Source organism: Leuresthes tenuis, unplaced genomic scaffold (assembly GCF_036924035.1).
Source record: "Leuresthes tenuis unplaced genomic scaffold, fLeuTen1.0.hap1 SCAF_11, whole genome shotgun sequence".
In the NCBI taxonomy this organism is placed as follows: Eukaryota; Metazoa; Chordata; class Actinopteri; order Atheriniformes; family Atherinopsidae; genus Leuresthes; species Leuresthes tenuis.
The window spans coordinates 13,842,458-13,861,922 of record NW_027325365.1 but is presented as its reverse complement, the minus strand read 5'-3'; the positions used below and the strand labels follow the sequence as shown (position 1 = coordinate 13,861,922).

At 40.5% G+C, this 19,465-nt stretch overlaps 2 protein-coding genes across 5 annotated transcripts; one reads left to right on the top strand and one right to left on the bottom strand.

Moving 5' to 3' along the window:
* Window positions 1-1,441: 1,441 nt before the first annotated feature.
* Window positions 1,442-7,314, bottom strand: LOC140317774 (high-affinity choline transporter 1-like; the record flags this gene model as incomplete). The annotated part of the gene is made up of 8 exons (XM_072395285.1): window positions 1,442-1,984; window positions 2,060-2,277; window positions 2,344-2,497; window positions 3,263-3,406; window positions 4,511-4,659; window positions 5,271-5,426; window positions 5,717-5,830; window positions 7,128-7,314. Coding segments are annotated over 8 exons (1,665 nt in total), but the record flags the coding sequence as incomplete, so codon positions are not given.
* Window positions 7,315-9,312: 1,998 nt separating this feature from the next.
* On the top strand, window positions 9,313-19,260 carry LOC140318009 (zinc finger protein ubi-d4-like). 4 transcript variants are annotated; one of them, XM_072395606.1, is made up of 11 exons: window positions 9,313-9,373; window positions 10,472-10,632; window positions 10,870-10,977; window positions 11,202-11,395; window positions 11,810-11,902; window positions 12,250-12,334; window positions 12,849-12,983; window positions 13,667-13,798; window positions 14,203-14,315; window positions 16,463-16,544; window positions 17,615-19,260. In XM_072395606.1, the coding sequence occupies exons 1-11, from the start codon at window positions 9,342-9,344 to the stop codon at window positions 17,698-17,700; spliced, it is 1,221 nt and encodes a 406-aa protein (XP_072251707.1). In that variant the 5' UTR covers window positions 9,313-9,341; the 3' UTR covers window positions 17,701-19,260. The 4 variants fall into 4 exon arrangements, with proteins under 4 accessions (XP_072251707.1, XP_072251706.1, XP_072251705.1 ...); XM_072395605.1 differs by having other exon boundaries at window positions 11,807-11,902; XM_072395604.1 differs by having other exon boundaries at window positions 11,199-11,395.
* Window positions 19,261-19,465: the final 205 nt, after the last annotated feature.

Below are 19,465 nucleotides of genomic sequence, written 5' to 3'. Positions count from 1 at the left end.
TCTACGTGCTGTGTTCCCCCACTGCTTCTGTTATCATCCCTTGCTCACTCAGTTGGGTATTATTGATGCATGCCCTGCCTTGTTTTCTTCTTCTTGAGGCAGGTTAGATTCTTCTTCTTCTTGTTGTTAATTTCTGTCAGTCTAAATGCCTGATGGCACATTGCTGCCCCTCACAGCTCAGGAAGTTGAAGCTCAGGCTGAGTCTACGTGGAAAACTACTCGCACTTGCTGCATTCCACTTATTCCTACGCTTACTTTCAAATAATCCAAAATATTTCAGAATTTGTACGATCAATTAAATTTCATTTGTCAAGATATTCTAAAAAACAGAGAAAAGACAGCAAAGCTTTTGCCACTTTGAAATGTTTCCATTCCTTTGAGGATGCCAAGTCATGAATAAATAGATTCTTTCAAAGATTCTGCTTTGTTAAGAAATCATGATTCTAGTCACCTGTTTGAAATAACAACATTATCATTGTTTCTTAACATACTTGCTCTAGATTTGCGCCTGTCTAACTTTACTGGAATGAGTTGCAGGCCTGAAATGTAGGAATAGAAGTGTTTTAACAAAGCTGATGAGACAAAACATGAAATGTCTTGGGTTTATACAGTTTCCAGTTAAATGAAAGCCAAAGTAAATGTGAGAGCCATAGTGTTTGCTTGTTGCCCTCTTTCCAATGCTGTAACCTTTTACCAAAATGTTTTTCTGATTTGGGATTGTGATCTAAAATGTGTTATTGGCAAAACATACACACTCAGAAAAGAAAGGAAAAAATTGTGCCAGTGCCCAGATATTTCTGCTCATCCGCCATTCAGAACCTGCCTCGCCTGCCTGAGAATGTGTATTGTTCTTTCACACTATGTGTACTTTATATAAGTTTTTGACGTAACCACATGCAAAAAAAGAAGAAAAATCAACGGCATGGAGCATCACTGCCACAACAACAAGGCAAAACAAATATTTACCAAGAGAGCACCAACAACTAAATACATTTGTTTTATTTGGTGTGGTTTTACATCTCTAAAAAGCTGCAATACATCCCGTTTCTTCAGATACATTATTTTTCTCTCTTGATAAAAGAAAATAGTGGTTAAACTGAACTTTTAATTCAACTTATGGATGTTTTGTGGGACTGACTGACACCACCAAAAGAGGAAAAAGTCTAAATCTTAAAACATGACTTAAAACAATAAAAAAAAACAAAAAAAACAATGGTACATCATATGAGATAAAAATCCATGGCAAATGTACAAAATATGCGCTATCTTTCCCCTTCCTTTGATATAAAACTATGCCATTCAAAAAGAAACAACAGAAAGTTAATCGAACCCCTTTAGAATGTAACCACAGACAGACAAAGTAAAAAAGTAAACATGGGAATTATTGAGATAATTTGATACAAGGGATGAATTCCTTAGATTATCGTCATCAATCTATGTTTCATCTATCTCTCGGTTCAGTTTCATTCTGAAGGTCAGGCTGATCATCTTCCCCTGTACTGGTGCCGCCTCTGATCATTAACTTCACTGTCTGTGAGGGTTTGTGGGATTTCACTTTGAATACATCCCACCTCTCAGAAATAAGTCCTTTGTTAAAGAGCAGTGAAGCCAGGTAGGAGGACAACAGAATTAGAAAAATGGCTGATAACGTGCATATAGTTCTAACTGGAGCGTGCTGGACATACACACCGTCCTCAAGAGTGCAGCCAGGAAGGTGCAGGACAACAGGCAACCCAACAGCAGGCTCTCCGCTCAGAAGTCTCAACAACAGCCCACCGAGCAAGCCTGTCAGACAGCCATAGCTATTGGATATGTTAAAAAAGAGGACGCACACCATCTGAGGGAACATGATGGTGTAACTAATGTCAGAGCCCAGCAACCAGAAAACCATGATGCTGTTCTGTAGGAAGGTGAGGGATGCGCCAACCAAGCCAACCAACACCACGGTGACACGGATCACCCACTGGAGCTCCTTGTGTGATGCCTGCAAGAGGAGAAAACTGTGGTAGCTGAAACAGAAAAGGTACAAACACAAGTCTAATGTCAGGTGTCCTCTTACCTCTTTCCGCAGGATTTTCTTATATATGTTGTATGAGAAGATGGAGGTGGCAGACAACAGGGAAGAGTCAGTTGAAGACATCGCAGCAGCAGCTACAGCTGCGATACCAATGATGGAGATGAAGTTTGGGGAGAGGTGCTGCAGAGCAATTGGCAGGACCTTGTTAGCCTCTCCACGCTCGAACGGAGTCGGGGAACCATATGTGGTCATGTTCCAATCTGATTGCAAAACATAACAATGTCAAATAAACTACGACACTGTTCGGTTTCACGCTCTCGTTGTACCTGTTGATGCTGAAACTGCTCCGATCAGCACAGATGGGATCCCAAAGATGAAAATGATAGGTGCCGCAATGAAGCAGGTGATCCTGGCTGAAGTTGATGAAGAGGCTGACAGAATCCTTTGGAAGAAGATCTGACCTCCCAAGTTTCCAAAAGTCTTCAACAGAAAAATCAAAGAACCATTCTTTATCTCTTTTTTTTTTAAAACTTTTAAACTATCACTTCTATCACGATTCACACCATTTCAACTCTTGTAGCTTCTTGCAACAAAACTGAATATCCCAACATTTTCTGTTTTCCCCAAACACTTAATCGAGCTTAATAAAACACATAAAATCAGTAGAATAATGTTATTTCACTCAGAGCCTTTAAATACAAACAGACATAGCCTCAAATATGTGGGGGCCTGTGCTCAGTGGAGCAGCAAGTAAGTTCTATTTGTTGATGCAAAAATGCAGGATTCAAAACCGCTGGTGGCCACGTTATCGTATGTGATAAGAATACAAATTTACTGTCAGCTTACTGTGGAATTTATTAAAGACCAGCTTTGCAAAAGCAAAAGGTAAACACCCCCAAAAAAACTGACACACAGGTAAACACGCTCTGCATCATATTGACCCCAGAAATTACATTTAACAGCCGATGTATACGGATACACACAAAGTATTTTATCTGTCATCAAGCAGGAGAATAGACTGACATGACAACGAGCTCATCGGGCAACAAGTTGCAAGTCTAAGTATGCTTTGACTGAACGCAGCATTGAAAGAATGTTCCAGACTTGAGGTGAACAACCACTCCCTTTCTCCTTGGCTCAGATGCTTGAGTACAACCAGTGATAACTTGTACTCTTTGTTTTTGTAAGAAGGAGTGCATGGATAGAAGTACATACAGTTGAGAAATTACTGAACAGCCTTCTTACCAGTGATAAGAAGTCATCCAGCCACTTCCACACTTTATCGTTATCCACGGAACCAATCCACGGGGCCTGGTAGGTGAAGTTGAAGGCGGTTTTGGTAATGTCAACTGAATGAGGGTTCATCAGGACGAAGGGGACACAGAGCAACTGCAAAAATAGAGGGAGAATTCAAATCTAATTAAGTTTCAATCTGTGGAAAGCTGTCAAACAGCGAGTTCATATAGTTAGACTTAGAACAAAAGAGTCTGCAGCCCGTCCAACTGCTTCTGAACTTTCAGATTCCCACTGCAAATCAAACCAGCACCATCACCATAAACAAAAGTATTCCCTTCTTCTTTAGGCTTCACTGATCGGTTGACCCCTGACCTCCTTCCCGCCGTCTCCTCTCCTCTACAAATAAAACTCTTTTTGTAAGTTTCAGAGTTTTGCAAGATATTTTTTGAGAGAAGTGTTGCAAAAGTCAGAGTGCAGATTTGTTGCAGCAGCGGATTAAAAAAAAGTTGCAATCACTTATCTGGGGTTATACTGCAAAACTTACCCAAGTAAAAAGAAAATGAAAATACACATTTTTGTGAAGATTCTGTCTGAATTTACGTTTAGAACAGCCGGGACACAGGCAAAGACCATCTGAGGGTCAACAATGGATCATTGGCTTCCTTCTTTCAGGTGCCATCAGACTTATATCCGAGTAGTTTGGAGACCAATGCTTAACCTTTCCAAGGCTTCCGTTGCATCGTAGCAGCTCCATTTGTAGCATCACAAAAAGACGACCCACATTTGAAAAAGCACAAGCCAAATTTAAAAAAGGGTGCGTAGATTCTAAATGAAAAAAGGAGGCAATGAAACTGGTATTTTATTCACATTAAGACATATAAGACCTCTTAAATGTTGAAAGAATAATAAGGTTATTTGCTCAACTTGAATTTGATGGCAGTAATATGTCCCAAAATAGTTACAGAGTACAGTTTAGACAGGAACGTAAAGCAGGTCAATGCTTGTGTTTTCACATCAACATTACAAGTTCTCGCATTTTGAAGCATGTTTACCTTCATGTAAAGTAGGACACCGAGACAGTTTATCCACACTGGTATGATGCTGGAAAACTTTAAAAGTTACTAGCAAAGCATTGCTGACTGTTATCACGTCTGAACATGCTATGGAATGATTTTTCCCCAGAGGCTAAACTGTAAGTAAGTAATTCCATTCCATTATTATTTATTTTGGCAAAACATGGCTCGATGAGGAACTTACCAAACTGAAAAAAATTAGAGTCAGCTGTATGATGTCTGTGTAGGCCACAGAGTAGAGGCCTCCCATTAGTGTATATATGATGGCTACTGCTGCAGAGATCCAAATGCAAAGAGAATAGGACAAATCCAGGATCACACCCATAGTTGATCCTAAAAAAGTAGCATCACACACATTCAGATTTATTTCACTTTTAGGACTTCTTAATGTGCAAAATGTGTATGACGTAAGACCTTAAATTCCAATTCTTATCGTGAATTCGTGCAAAGCAATAACAATAAAAAATGCTGAAAATTATGAATGTTGATGTTTTTCTCTTAATATACACTCAGCTTATGCTCATCTAAAAAAAACACTTCTATTCCATTTTTTACTGAGAGTCCATTTTAAATTCTGATGGTGAAGGGCGAATAAGTCAAGCATGTTTTTACTGTGAATGCCACAGCTGAATATTCCCTCGTGGCGATGTGTGGCTTTGACAGATTCATAAGGTTCAGATTCATGTTTCTTCTCTAGTAATCATCTCTTTAACCAAATAAACGTGTTTTATTATTCTTCCAGCCATCATACAGACATATATAACAGACTTTTGTTTGTTTCATATAATTTATACTGTTTCTAAAATAGTAGCAGGAGAAGTTTGTTGGCAAATAATGGTAGGAGGCAAAGATTGTACTATTCCAACAAGAAAACTAAAACTAAAAAAGTATATTATTAAGTATAGTACATAAGTATATCATAAAGTCATACAAGTGTAACTTACCTAAGCTGATAAGAGTTACTGTCACCCAGATTACATCAATTAGTATCAGTGCCAGAGACAGGACTGCACTTATTGAGTTCCCATACTTGATCTGGAGCGGGTCCATCATTGTCACATATTTTCTGTCTCTCATTGTTTTGGCGAAGCAAAGTCCTCCTTTATAATTACAGAACCCAAAGGGATAGAAGTTTGAGCCCATGCATGTGAGTGGTAATGTACATAGACCTGCCATTTGTCTCAAACTCACGGCAGATAATTAATAAGAAATCAAGACCAATGCAGCAGAACCAGAGTTGCCTGTTCTCTCGTACAAGAACTGTTCTTGTAGAGTGCTTTTCACCTTAATAGTGCTTGGATAACATTAATTTTTCCACCACACTAGACACTGGAAAGATGACACATAAAATACAAAGTCAACATTCTGGATGCTTGGGATTCTCTCTTACCAACTAAGAAAGACAGGGATGCTGTTAGAGGGATGACCGCCCAGGTCAGTCCCATTGTTGGATTGTACACCACCTCTGCGGTAGCCATGATGAAGCCCCCACCTACATATGTAGCTGCAGAAAGCAAAAGCACACGCAATACAATACATACCAATACAAAAAAGCTAAAGAACAATTAGATGTTCTTTTTTCTGTAAAATTACAGCCACAATGCATTTCCAATCAGTTCATTTAAGCTCAATGTGCATTTATTCTTTGCAATATCTTTCTTTATTCTTTATTTGCCATAAAAAAAACTATCTGAAGTGTCATCCTTTGCTGGCTTCTCTGGCAGTTTAGGTAAGAGGACTGTGAGGGACATGGTAATACGTTACCATAGTAATACCATAGTAATACGTTAAAAACCACAAGTCTGATTTGCTTCACAATCGGACTTGTGGTTTTTCATAAAATTATTTTATCCATGAAGGGTGGACCGTCACAAAGCCATTCATAGGAAGGGTAAACTGAGAGAAAAGGCGGAGGTATGTCAAATGATAGAAAAACTGGACTGAAAATCAGTAGCAACAGGTCTTATGGAATGATGAATCCCCCCCAGAGCCCGGACCTCAACATTATTGAAGCAGTGTGGGATCATCTTTTCAGAGAATGGAACAAAAGGCAGAAAACATCCAAAGAAGAGCTTTGAAATGTCCTTCAAGAAGCACAGAGAACTATTTCTGAAGACTACTAAAAGAAATGAGAAGAAAGCTCATCTATGAGGGTTCAGGCTGTGTTGAAGAATAAAGGTGCTCATGTCAAATAACTATAACCCTAGAAGCAAATGAAGTGCGGATCACTGGAAACATAAGAAGAAAACAAACTTTAAAGAGGTGTCCCAAAGTGAAACAAATGAAAACACTGGAACACATTAACATTTATCTCAAACTGTGCTGATGTGTAATCTGACAGGCTTAACTTTATTAACTTATAATCATTATTTTTTTTATACAAATGTTGACCTCATTGGCAAGAAACTGAAGAAACTCAAACTATGATAAAGCCTTTATAGTATAAGGAGTGGTTTTCTTTGGAGAGTTTTTTTTTTAATTGATTTCTTTTCTTTGATGTAAAGCATGCAATACAACAATCAAGTCAAACAATTAACAACAAATCAGATCTGACTGTAGATGGACATTATAAATAGACATTGAAACATCTTATAGCCAGCACATCTTGCAGAAGTTGTAAAGATTGTTTGGATACAATTAGACAGACACTGTGGGACAATGAGCTTTGGATAACATAGTGAAATATAAGAATTCACAAATGCAGCTGAAGCTACTTCTTTTGCTTTCTCTAAACTTGCCAAATGTGTGACTTTCTGCTGTCATACACACCCCACATGAAGTGTGCTGAGTTGCAAACCTACCTGTCATAGTAAAGATTCCCACCACCAGGCTGATCCTTCTGTTGCCAAGCAAAGTGACCTCAGTCTTGTCTGCCGGGTTGGTGCTCTGCAGCTTCTTGGACTTCATCGAGCCCCACAAGCCGACACCGAGCACCATCAGGTAGAAGATGACCGTCAAAACTAGTCCAGGGACGTTCATGATTATTACACGTTACCACTTATCAAAAAACAGGCAGACCGTGGCTCCCTGCTGCTTCCTGCACTGACTGCCTGTTAAAACATGTGGCCCCAGTTGATGTATTTCGTGTTATTCCTGTTTTTGTTTTGTTTTTTCCTGCCTCTATGCTGTACTTTCTGTTGTAACTTTGCAGTTTTTTTTTAGTTTTTTTTTTTAGTTACATCTGTAGACATTGAACTTTGCCGGTGAGTTGTGCATTTGGGTCATCATCCTCCCTGAGCTCTGCCTCAAATCCCAACACTATTGATAAATATATAGTGTCAATCACTGTGGAGGTAAATGATTTTCTCATCAGAAATCTGCAAGTTATTCCTTTGGCCTGAAGGAATAAAACATCTTATAAAACATTTTATTTCAATCGATGCACTCATATCACATCACGGGATGAGCAGCAATACATTTCTGGAATATCAATTTAAGTCTATAATAACTAAGAAACATACCTTCAGCCAACTAACAACTCCCTATTAGGGTAGCAGAATTTTTAAACATCTGCACACCAAAATTGCTATATATATGAATTATTTTCCAAACTAGATGACACACAATTTCTCTAACATCCTCAAAATGGGAGGAAGATCTATCAATCAGTTCTAATCACAACTTCTGGCAACAAATATGCTTGAACACCTTCAGAATGCATACAAAATTCTTCACAGAACACATTATTCAGGACAAAAGATGTTCAGGATGGGTCTTACACACTCTGACATCTGCACACATTGCACAGATAACACACCTGATCATTATGGGTGACTTAGGTGACATCAACATGGAAATTAACTCAGCCCATGTAGTCCTCATAGTGTTATGTATCACAAAGGAGAGGCTCGTCTATGCCTGGGGTTGTTTGGGTTGCCTTTGGCAAGCCACGATGTGGGCAGGTTGGTGGGGGTTCTGGTGTCCAGTTGCTTTGGGGACTCTGATGTGTCCGCAGGTTTTGTTTTTTTTCAGGGGGTTGTGGTGTGTTGTAGTGGTGATCCTCCCCTGTTGGGGGCTGCTTAGACGGGCCCGGGGGATGATGGGCTGTGACGGTGTGAATGTTGTGACAGTGTGTGTTTTTTAAGGAGGGCCTCCGAGGTGCGGCGGGTAGGTGCCTTCTGGGTGTGCAGTGGCTCCCCGGATACTGTTGCTGCGGGCCTTGGAGCTGGTGGACATCAAGCCCTCCTGCCCTGTGGCAGGTCCCAGGGAATAGGGGTGTCTACTGCAGCCAGATCTTCTACAACACATTGCCCACAAAAGAAGAATAAATGTGTAATAGATAAGGAGTGTGGAAATGTAAAGAAGAATTAATGAAAGAATGCATAGAACAAATTTGGGGATAATATACTAGATAAAATGGGGAAATATCAATAATTTTTCAGCTAATGTAATTGATTTATATATATAATTAATTTTTTTTCTCTTTTTGTGCCACATTGCTTTAGCTTTTTCTATTTGGTGTAACAATTTTTGCATTGCTTTTACTTCTGTTGGGCTGCATTTTCCATTTCATCTTGACTATGCATTTGGTTTTCTCAGTCGCTCTTGCTTTTAGTTTTGCCACTCTGGTACCTGCTTGGTCAGTGTCTTGAACTGCAATTATTAAGACCCAATTAACGATGTAAAAATGCAATCCGATGAGAGCAAAAACAACATAGAGATGTTTAGAGAAAAAGCTACAAAATAAATAACAAAAGTTTGGGAAGTTTTTGGAAATTTACAGGGAATTTTCCGCCCCTTTGCAACCCTAATCTAAACATACAATTTCGGAAATCTTTATCCTTTTAAGTGTCTCCTCTACATAGATGAAAGTAAAAGTATGGTGAAAGTAACAATGAAAACAAAGAGAAATTTGAGGACATCGTTAAGCTGTCAGCGAATAATGAACATTTAGCGTCAAATGTGCACGTCTTGTATGTTTTTTTTCGTTATTATTATTATTGTGGGAGGCAATAATTGTCGCTACCTTTTATGCGCAGGCGCAGTCGCACTTCACAGAACCGCAGTAAGCAAATATGGCGGCGGCCGTCGACAGTGTTGTGAAAGTGTAAGTTTACCTTTATTTATTCTGAGAGAAACGAGTTGCCGCGCAGATAGACGCGCCCTGTTGGTTGTTTACAATTCTAATGCGTTGTTGGGAAAAGTGCATAAATGGTATCCCTATTGTTGAATACGATGATTGTCCCCAGAGAATTACGTTATCTTTGTGCTAATGTTAGCCTGTTAGCTCTGGGCAGTTAGAAATAAGCGAACCCATTGTGAAGCCACTATTATGTCCAAGTCCGTCCCTCGTTAACATTATTTGCGGTGGTGTTACACAGAATATCAGTGAACTGTTTTAGTCAGTCGCTTGTGAATGAAGAAGCGAGTTAATTTCAATGGTAAACTGTCAGTTTGGCGGGCGCTTTGTTGCTAACAATCAACCTTTTGTTCTTACAGCCCTCCATCGTTAATGTTGATGCTGCCTATTATCACGAAAACAATGCGTCGTTTTGCTTATTCTGCGAATAAATGATACGATGAACATACAGTATAGGCCAGTAAGCAGTATGATACGACAATGTGACCAATTACTTGGAGTGAATCTGGAGCAAATACCGCATTTATGAGAAACACAGTGATTATTCGTTTACACGCATCAAAGGTGACTGCTGTGTTATTACAATTATGGTGATATTACAGTACACCAAAAAGTAACAAAGCTGTGAAGGAGACATTTGTACAAGCAAAGAAACAATAAATACTGTCACCAATACATAGCATTTTGATCTGTAAGCACTGAGGGATTTGTTCTTTAACTATTCATTTAGTGCATATCTTGCTTATAATAGTAGAACAATAAGAAAAATAAAAGAAAATAAGATTTATTTATTTGTGAATGCTTTCTTGGTCAAATAAGGAACTCAATTATAATTATTTAGTATATCTATTACATGTAACAGAGCCCGTAACAACACCACATCTATTTATGTCAACAAGGTTGTAAATAGAGAGCAGATGAATTTAGTGTAGAGAATTAAGCTTTTGATATTACTATATTCAACTTCTACTGTGTGCGTTTCGCACATTTTTTCCCCTGTGTTTGTTCTTAGAAACAAGCTATTCTATTCTGTTATTTGACCTGTAACCAACATCCACATTTCAGGTTGGGAGAGCAGTATTACAGAGATGCCATGGAGCAGTGTCACAGCTACAACGCTCGCCTCTGTGCTGAGCGCAGCATCCTCATGCCCTTCCTAGACTCTCAGACTGGTGTGGCACAGTCAAACTGTTACATCTGGATGGAGAAGCGACACCGGAGTGCAGGTATGTGGCGTGATCATTAACAGACTTTCAACTCTGTTATGGCCTCACTGTATAATCAAGTCATGCATCTAAAGTGTATTTATGTATTTAAAAATGCTCAACAAAGTGCAATGAAATGTGATTTTACATTTTGTAACATTCTACAGTGTACTTTATTTATTTATATTATTGCTATTACATATTGTTGTTATCTCATCTGTTGTTTATTTCCAACTACACTCCTCCGTGTCACACCAGGTTTAGCTCCAGGGCAGCTGTACTCTTATCCAGCTCGTCGCTGGAGAAAGAAACGACGTTCCCATCCTCCTGAGGACCCCCGCTTGGCCTTTCCTCCTCTCAAAGCAGGTACCACCTTTGGGGAAACAGCACTGTCCTTTACAGACACATCTGAGAGTCTGGATTTATTAGTTCTGATAAAGACTTCACTGATTGATTTCCTCCATTAGCAGTTATTAGTTGAGGTCATGTCTTGTGTTCTGCACCAGTAAATACTTTGGATCTCTTAGCTGTTGAACTGCTGTTTATGTAACTCTGCCTTGCCTTGCTTTCTGTTTTGGTATTCGCAGCAGATATAGAGTTGGGTCTGAAGCGTGATGCTTTGGGAGCAGTGGATGGAAGCAGCTTGGAGGCCCTGCTGAAAGGGGAGCCTCTTGAAAGGAGGACTGGTGGGTCGGATCTCCGCGGTCCCGAGGATGATCCAGCCACCGTTGAGCCTCCTGCTACATCGACGGTTACTCATACGTCTTCTGGACGCATCCGTAAGGTTAGACTTAAAGCTGGCAAAGCACTTTGGTTTTCAGTCAATAAAGACAGCAGATTTGAAACCTCACGGCTGTGTGCATAGTCTCGAATACAGAGGATTGTAACAAACATTGTCTTGTCAGAGATGACTGCTCAAAAATGTGTGTAGTGTAACTTGTTGCTACTCATGGGACTGAGCTAAGAGTAGGAACATCCCGAATAAAGTCACAGTGTTTGTAAATCTGCTTTCAGAGTACCTGAAACATGATTATTAGTTCCACTGCTTGCCCTCTTTAAATGTTCACATTGGAAGTACTTACAACTTTGTTGGTGTCCATGTTCTGAGAAAGCATCAGATGAACACTCCTTTATTTCATACTCTGAAATAATGTTCAGGTATTTCATTTCACTGAAATAATCCAGATTCTTACAGCAGAGAGTCCTCGACCACGACGACTACCTGGATGACCTGGACGACGAAGACTTTGAAGATGAGACCCCTAAGAGACGAGGCAAGAGCAAGTCTAAGGTGAGTGTCTAAAGGGTTACTCTGCAGTCAGTTGCCTACAGGACACCGAAGGACAAAGGGACGAGATAACATACCACTCAGCTTGTATGTGGAGTGTTGAGCTTCAGTGCTGGAGCCAGAGTAACATCCGCAGAGCTTCAGTTCAGTTAAATGTTGCCTCACTCTGTGCTACGATTACTCTAATGTAAAAGATGCATTTTATTTCTGCAGGGGTACCGTATAGGTGCCCTGGTGAATTATCCTGTAAACGCACTTCTTTTCTTAGCTTACAGAACTAAATTATACAGACAAGGTGAAGCGTTATTTCTGTGGTAATGTTTTTGTCAAATATTAACTGGGTTGTGTAGGGCCGCAGTGACAAGAATGGCAAGAAGAAAACGGAGGCTGCGGCTGCAGCGCTGGAGGAGAGGGACAAACCTTACGCCTGCGACAGTGAGTAGCTGCTTGCTTTTAACGGCTGTCTGTGTCATGCATGTCAGCAAGAGAGGCTTTTGCTCCCCCCGCACCTGAAAGACAAAGACGGGCCTTCTGCCACGCATGGCGTGATCTGAGAAACCCCACCTGGAACTAAAGTTTGCAACATAGAGATTGTAGAAGTTGCTTTTCTTGATCCGTTTTTCTCCCTCTCTTCATTTTTCTTAAATTTTTTTTCTTTTTTTCTGATGCTCCGTGTGTGCTCTGTAACTTCCTGTTGGCCCCCAGCTCGCTGTGCTGATGCTGTATGAGTTTGCTACTTGCGTGTCCGCCAGAAATGAATCATGTAAAATGCGGCGAAAAGTCATGAAAACGCTGATTTTTTTATTTTTTTTATTTTTTTTATTTTTTGAGGGGGGCTGATGAATGGCTAACCTCCACTTTGGCTCCACCTTGGGCTTTTTTTGAGAAGAATTTAAATCAGCTTCCATTACGATAACACTTTTTGTGTGACGGTGTGTGTGTGTATCAGTCTGTGGGAAACGCTACAAGAACCGTCCAGGCCTGAGCTACCACTATACACACTCTCACTTGGCAGAGGAGGAGGGCGAGGACCGCGAGGAGATCGAGGCACCACCCACTCCTCGCCAGCCTGAGGAACAGAAGAGTGAGTCACTCTCCAGTGCTGAGCAAGAGGCAGAGAGGGAGGGGAGGGATGTTTGGTTGCATGCCATGTAGCATGTATGTGTTTGTTTAAAGGAAGTCTCTCCCTCCCATTCTTGTCCTTTTTTGTTCCGCTTTTTTTCTCTTTTTTTTTTTTTTTTGCTTTTCATGGTTTTTGGGGATTAGATTGAATGTTCCTGACTGAAACATGCTTGCACAGTTGGGACTTCAGGCATTTTTTAAAAAAAAAATTTTTTTAGAACATCATCCATCTTTTTTTTTTTTGTCTTTTTTTTTTTTTAAACCCCCCCCAACATATCCATCGCATATACTCGTTATTTTTCTTTTGTGTACGCGACACCATCTTTGCATACACGCGGGTCTCAGTTGTCATTCATTTGTTCAGAACATGACATCATCAGTCAGTCACAGTAAATACATGTTCCAGGTAGACATGACACCAACTGTTTGGGCTTAAAAATGTGAGACTTTGAATTGTTACATGTGCTTGGAGACAGTAAGACAGTGACTTGAGAAGAAGGAGGTGTTTAACTGGTTTTCTTTTTCAGCTTTAACTTGTTAAAACCCGCGGGTTCATCCATACCAATATGTTGCATCAGATCTTACTGGGTTAAATTGACAGTTCTGATGTGCATTGAATGTTTTCTTTTTCTTTCTCCTGCTCAGCAACGAAGAAGGGTCCCAACGGACTGGCGCTGCCAAACGATTACTGTGACTTCTGTCTGGGAGACTCCACCTTAAATCAAAAGACTGGCCAATCAGAAGAACTGGTGTCCTGCTCAGACTGCGGACGCTCAGGTAGGAACGGGTCGTGTCTCGTTTATTATTAGTTCACAAAGCCAGAGTCTCTGTGATCTGCAGTTTACAGTTGTGTCAGCAGCGGATTTTAGTTGATATTTATCTTATATGATGATCTTTATTTTCAGACAGAAAAGCTTATAAGCTAATGTTTCCTCTATGAGTTGGTTGAACAGTTTTCTTCACTGTAAATGTTAAAGAAAGGCTCACAGGATGAAGAATTTATATTATCCAGGATCGGTTTTCATACAGTGGCTGGTAAAAACCTTACAAGTTGTTGTAGTTAGCCAAATATATGCAGTTTACTCTCAGTTTAAATGGTAAAATGGTTATATATGCTGGTTACTCTGTGGCATGGGACTGGGTTTCGTGTTTTCGTAAACATGTGCGTCTCCATCTTGTAGGCCACCCTACGTGCCTGCAGTTCACGCCAGTGATGATGGCTGCGGTGAAGACCTACCGCTGGCAGTGCATCGAGTGCAAGTGCTGCAATGTTTGCGGCACCTCAGAGAACGACGTGAGACCCACTTTTCTTTTTTTTTTTAAACATGTTTTCAGCACATGTATTCTCAGTCTTTCTCTAGAAGTCATACCACACAAGCCTTTGGGTTACAGGTGAAGCAAATGTCAAGTCACCAAAAAAGAAAACCCTGAATGCAAACAATGACCTCTCACTTTTACACTTTGTCCACATTACACCATCTCATTCTTCCAATATTTCTTGTGAAAATGCTCTGCCTCCATTCGTATGTTCGGTGACTGGAAAACTGTCTGTTCTTAATATCAAATATACTTTAGCTATGGAAAACAAAGGGCCAACCACAGTCTTCTGTATTATTATGGGTTGTTTGCTGATTACGTTGTCAGACTACTGACTGGTTTTAAAGCCAGTGTTTCTGAGGGTTCATACATATCCCTTTTCCAGCGTAGGACCAGCACTTTGCTGGGCTAGAGGAAAGAACTGCTTACATCAGCGGGGGGGGATTGTTAAGACCAACAACAATAGCAAGACCGCGAGAGCTGTGGTAGATATGAGCAGCGACTTAAAAATCCCCAGTAGCCTAATATGTTTGTGAATTTGTGACGATTCCAGCAGGGACATAACACCGGCTGACGTTAGCTCATAACAAATATAACCATCTCACATTCAGTGTAAGTAAGAGTCAAAACGTTATTAGGTTATTACCTGTCTGCTAGAACGCAATCGCTGTCCACTCAAAACCTGTCGATCAACACAAACATATTGGATCTGCCCTTTTCTGATCCCAATGAAGCACCGTAAAGCCGGAAGCAGCAGCTGTACAAACGCGAAGTCATCCATTATTGTTGTTGTTGTTGCTGCTGCTCCTTCTTCTTCTTCTTCTCCGTGTTGTTGTTGCTTTGATGTTTGCGCCAAGGTGTATGCAAACTACGACTGTCAAAAAATATTCTAAATTCGAATATATATTCGAATGGGTTCATGAAGATGGCAGAAAGTTCAGAGCTCAACTCGACTGCAGGTGCAGAGAAAGTGATTTTTACCCCCAAAAATATGAAAAGGCCTGTCTGGAAATACATAGAATTTTGGTCAGTTGATGGAAAAATTGTGGAGCCTCGAGACAAAGTCGTCTGCAAGTTATGTAAGCTACAGTTAGCTTATCATTTGAGAGTGAGGTCTGCGGTCTTGGCAATTAGTTCGTTTACTTATTTTTGTGTATGTAATATGTTGTCAAATATGTTTAAGGTACCCACATCAGTGATGTAACTGATGTATAGAGTGACGTAATGACGTGGCTCCTTAGCACCCCGAGCTATGGAAAAGCAGCTCAGCTGGTTCACAAGTTGAACGAGTTGTGAACCAGCACCAGCACTGGCCCCGAACCAGCTCTGGAACTGGTTTGGTGGAAAAGGAGTAACAGTGCGGTTTGTCATTGCAGAGGAAATACATTCAAAATGACTTCATAGTGTCTCGTTTTAACTTTAGGAGTCAGTTATGCAGGTTTATCAGCCAAGAACCACAGCTGACAGAGGACTGTGCAGCCTGTCAGCACAGCCTGAGAATGATTCAGATGTGACATGTTCTGGTGTTGCCATGTTTTAGTTATGCAAGAAAAGGCTTCAGTGACACACAGGCTCTTCTTCTCTGGATGAATATCGGAGGAAAAGGTGCACAAAAGGACCACTGCGAAAGTGTTTCCATGTTTTTAGATCGTTGGGGTTGTTTTATAATTAGGCTGGTCCTTTATGTCGGGCTGATACAGTAAATGTCAGCAGCGTCAGCACATTGGTTGTAGGTGAGGGAGAAGGTCGGCTGTAATCCTCTGGAGCTAATTATTCGTGTGTTTGAGAAACAGAAGAATAAGCCACAGGCAGAGGGGATATGCAAACTGTTGCGCTATTCCTAAGGTCTCCCCCTGGACATTGGTATGCTGTGATGTACTCCTAAAACTGCACACACAACATCTTTCACCAGACTACTTAAATGTAAATGCTCAGCGAGGAGCCTGAGTGAATGGACTGAGATAGTTTGTGTTTTATAATCAAACATTAAAGCACACGATGGTGAGTGAATACAAGCTGGTGGCAGGGCTCTCTGTCTGACTCCCACGGCTCAGTTTTCTTGAAGGAATGCTCCCTTATTTATTCGTGTGTCCTCAGTAGACTGAACATATTGTGTTTTCACAGGACCAGCTGCTGTTCTGTGACGACTGTGATCGAGGCTACCACATGTACTGTCTAACTCCACCCATGACTGAACCGCCAGAGGGTAAGATGCTGCTCCACTGCCCAGGCTGACTGACTTTTGCGTGTTGTTGTACAGATCACCCGCACGGCAGCAACCACCTAATTAGTCTGATCTGCTGCTTCACTCTCTAATCATTTGTGGAGAAGGAGCTCACAGTCGTCTTCATGGGCGATGTGTGACCTTTTGGACAGAAATCAATGCTCAAGAGTCGAGCTGTGCAGCGTTTTCCGAGTCGTGTGGTCTTGACGTCACAGGCAGGATCAGAAGCCTCTTAGTAAATCCGAAGCAGAGGTTTTCATCATTTATTTGCTACTTCTACACTTAAACACGAGCAGAAAAGTTACTGAATTGAAATCCAGAGTTAAAAACTTGAGACCAGTGAGACAATACAATATATAATCGGTGTGGATAATTTAATGTTGTAAAGATGACTGAAACCCCTAAATTGAATTATTTAATGATGATGCAGCCAATTATAATGTCACCGTCCATCTTTCAGAGCTATCATGCCAATATATATCAGACAGAAAACGAGCCGTAAGTAATTTAAGCTGAGTTTTCCATGGAAGATCTTAGAGATGGTGGAGAGGTTGTGTTTAGTAATTGGATTGTATGAATCATCACTATAAAGAGGCTGGATTGGCAAAATATTTAAAGCCGACATAAAACAAAATGGATTTTGCAGATTCTGGGAGAAGTTTAAGAGAAGTTATTCTCATTTAGGCAACATACATCCAATTATTATTGACTGCGAGCAGCTAAGGATCAAGATATACCAAATATGTAAGATATCACAGTATGTACAGAGATATGCGTCATTATGGAACAATTTAGCTTTTGTGTATTGGAAAAAGACCTCTGTTATAGTAGCTTGGGTATTTAGATAGAACACACACATAATAAATCTGTTTTAATATGTAAATTTATGAGGAAAATTAAGTGGGATGAATTTTCATGCATTGTAAAGGGGGATCTTAACCAAATTCTTTCTGGATTAAAGTTGTGGAGATGTGACATGACAGTGTGACGCATTAAAGAGTGTCATTCCACATGAAAACGTAACACTCTCGCTGTTCTTATGTGCCTTCCAGGGAGCTGGAGCTGCCACCTGTGCCTGGCTCTGCTGAAGGACAAAGCTTCCATATACCAGCAGAACCAAAGCTCTGCCCCCGAGTGACATCCACACATGAATCCCCACCCCTCAGCACCAGTACTCCACCCCAGTCAAAATGTCAGACCTCCTCAGTCCAGAGCCCCAGGCTCTGTCCAGATGTAGCTGAGCCAGATCGCAGATCATCTTAACAAGTCTTATCTACAGCGCTAGTGGGTGGGCTCAAAACTAAAACAGACCTCAGATCAGTCAACACAGGGGATCAAACCATCACTACCAACCTGCCTGCAGAGCCCCTGAGGCTGCTGTCAAACATGACATATCGTGTGCAAATACAGTGTAGACAAACACTTTCTTCTGGACTGTTACACCAAACAGAGACCGAGTGACCCGTGACCATGGTAACTGCTGTCTCCATGGGAGCTCCCGAGAGAACATGGATTAGCATCACAGCTAATTATCTGCACCCATTCACACTCAGACACACAGTGCGGACTGTCACACACAGTTTTTCTTCCGCCAAATGATCTATTTTTACTCGCTGAACGTGACAAAAGGAAGACGTCACCGCATATATGGTCAAGGAATAGTGTTCTAAGTGTTATTGTTTCTGGTTACTAGTGGGCTTTTGTAGTGGCTTTTGTCTGTGTACTGTTGTCTGATCCATTGGAGTGTTTACTGTAAATTTTGAAGAGTCTCTCTCCCCCCCCCCCCCAATCCAGCCAGTGCCAAGGTCAGCCATCAGACGAGACGCACATCACAGCGACACATCTCTGCTCAGAGGGAGCTCATCACGCACACCAATTAAACACCTCAAAGACGGTTCAAATTAAGCTTAAAAACGACAGCTTGCGAACATTCAGTGTGTTAAAACACAGATCCGTTACTTCAAACACTAAAACAAGTGAGCACACACTGAAGGCCGAGTTCATAAAACTAAAACGTGTGATGTCCTATTTCACAGATTTTTCAATCGGAGGCGTAACCAACGCTCCCACTTTGAAAAAGCTTCCTACATTCTGGAGAAACCGATGATTGTTCCACTCTAAACCGAGTCCACGAAACACAAGTGACCATAAGGTGGCGTCATCCTCTCAAAGATGTGTTTGTTTTTTTAAGTTCGTCAGTGTCATCCTGCCACACATCACATGAAACAGCTGCTGCCGAGCCGCCGACACACACTCATTTACAAACTGTAGCTGCTTTTATCATTTGTCACCCTGAGGCTGATTTGCATGCAGATTGCACCTGTATGAACGCACACAAACTCATATCACAAGTGTTTCTTCTGTTGTTTTTTTTTTTTTTTGGTTTAGTTTTTTTTACATTTTATATTACCTGATATTCCATTGGTATTGGGAGTTTTTCTAGTAGAAATTTGTACAGTCTATGGTATAGCAAACACTTCAATATATAGCTCCTAATGCATCCTGTGTACTGTATTGACTTTTTCTAATTTTGTTATGACTGTGACATGTTTGAATTCATTTGATTATTCTGATATGTCAGACCTTCATCATGAGTATTTGTAAAATGACGTACTTTGTTGTACTATTTTTATTTTTACATTTCTTTGGTATTGAAGCCGATTTAGCCCGACTGAAATAAAAATCACTTTAAACTGCCTTTTTTTTTTTTTTTTTTACTGTTTTAAATGAATTACCAGCATGTTTAAAGGGACATGGAAATAGTTTGCTAAATATATTTAGTCCGCTAAGTCAGCAAGGTTGCTTTTAGTCCATGCTAAAAGACCAGAACTTTAATGTTTCAAACCCATATTTAGATTCCTTTTTTGGTTTATACCTGGTTATCTGACCTTTCTTTGTATTTA

Coding starts and splice junctions, on each gene's coding strand:
- LOC140318009 (XM_072395603.1), top strand. CDS start 9,342: ATGGCGGCGGCCGTCGACAGTGTTGTGAAAGT. Junction 11,396..11,806: donor CTTCTGGACGCATCCGTAAG/GTTAGACTTAAA, acceptor AGATTCTTACAG/CAGAGAGTCCTCGACCACGA. Junction 12,335..12,848: donor CAAACCTTACGCCTGCGACA/GTGAGTAGCTGC, acceptor TGTGTGTATCAG/TCTGTGGGAAACGCTACAAG.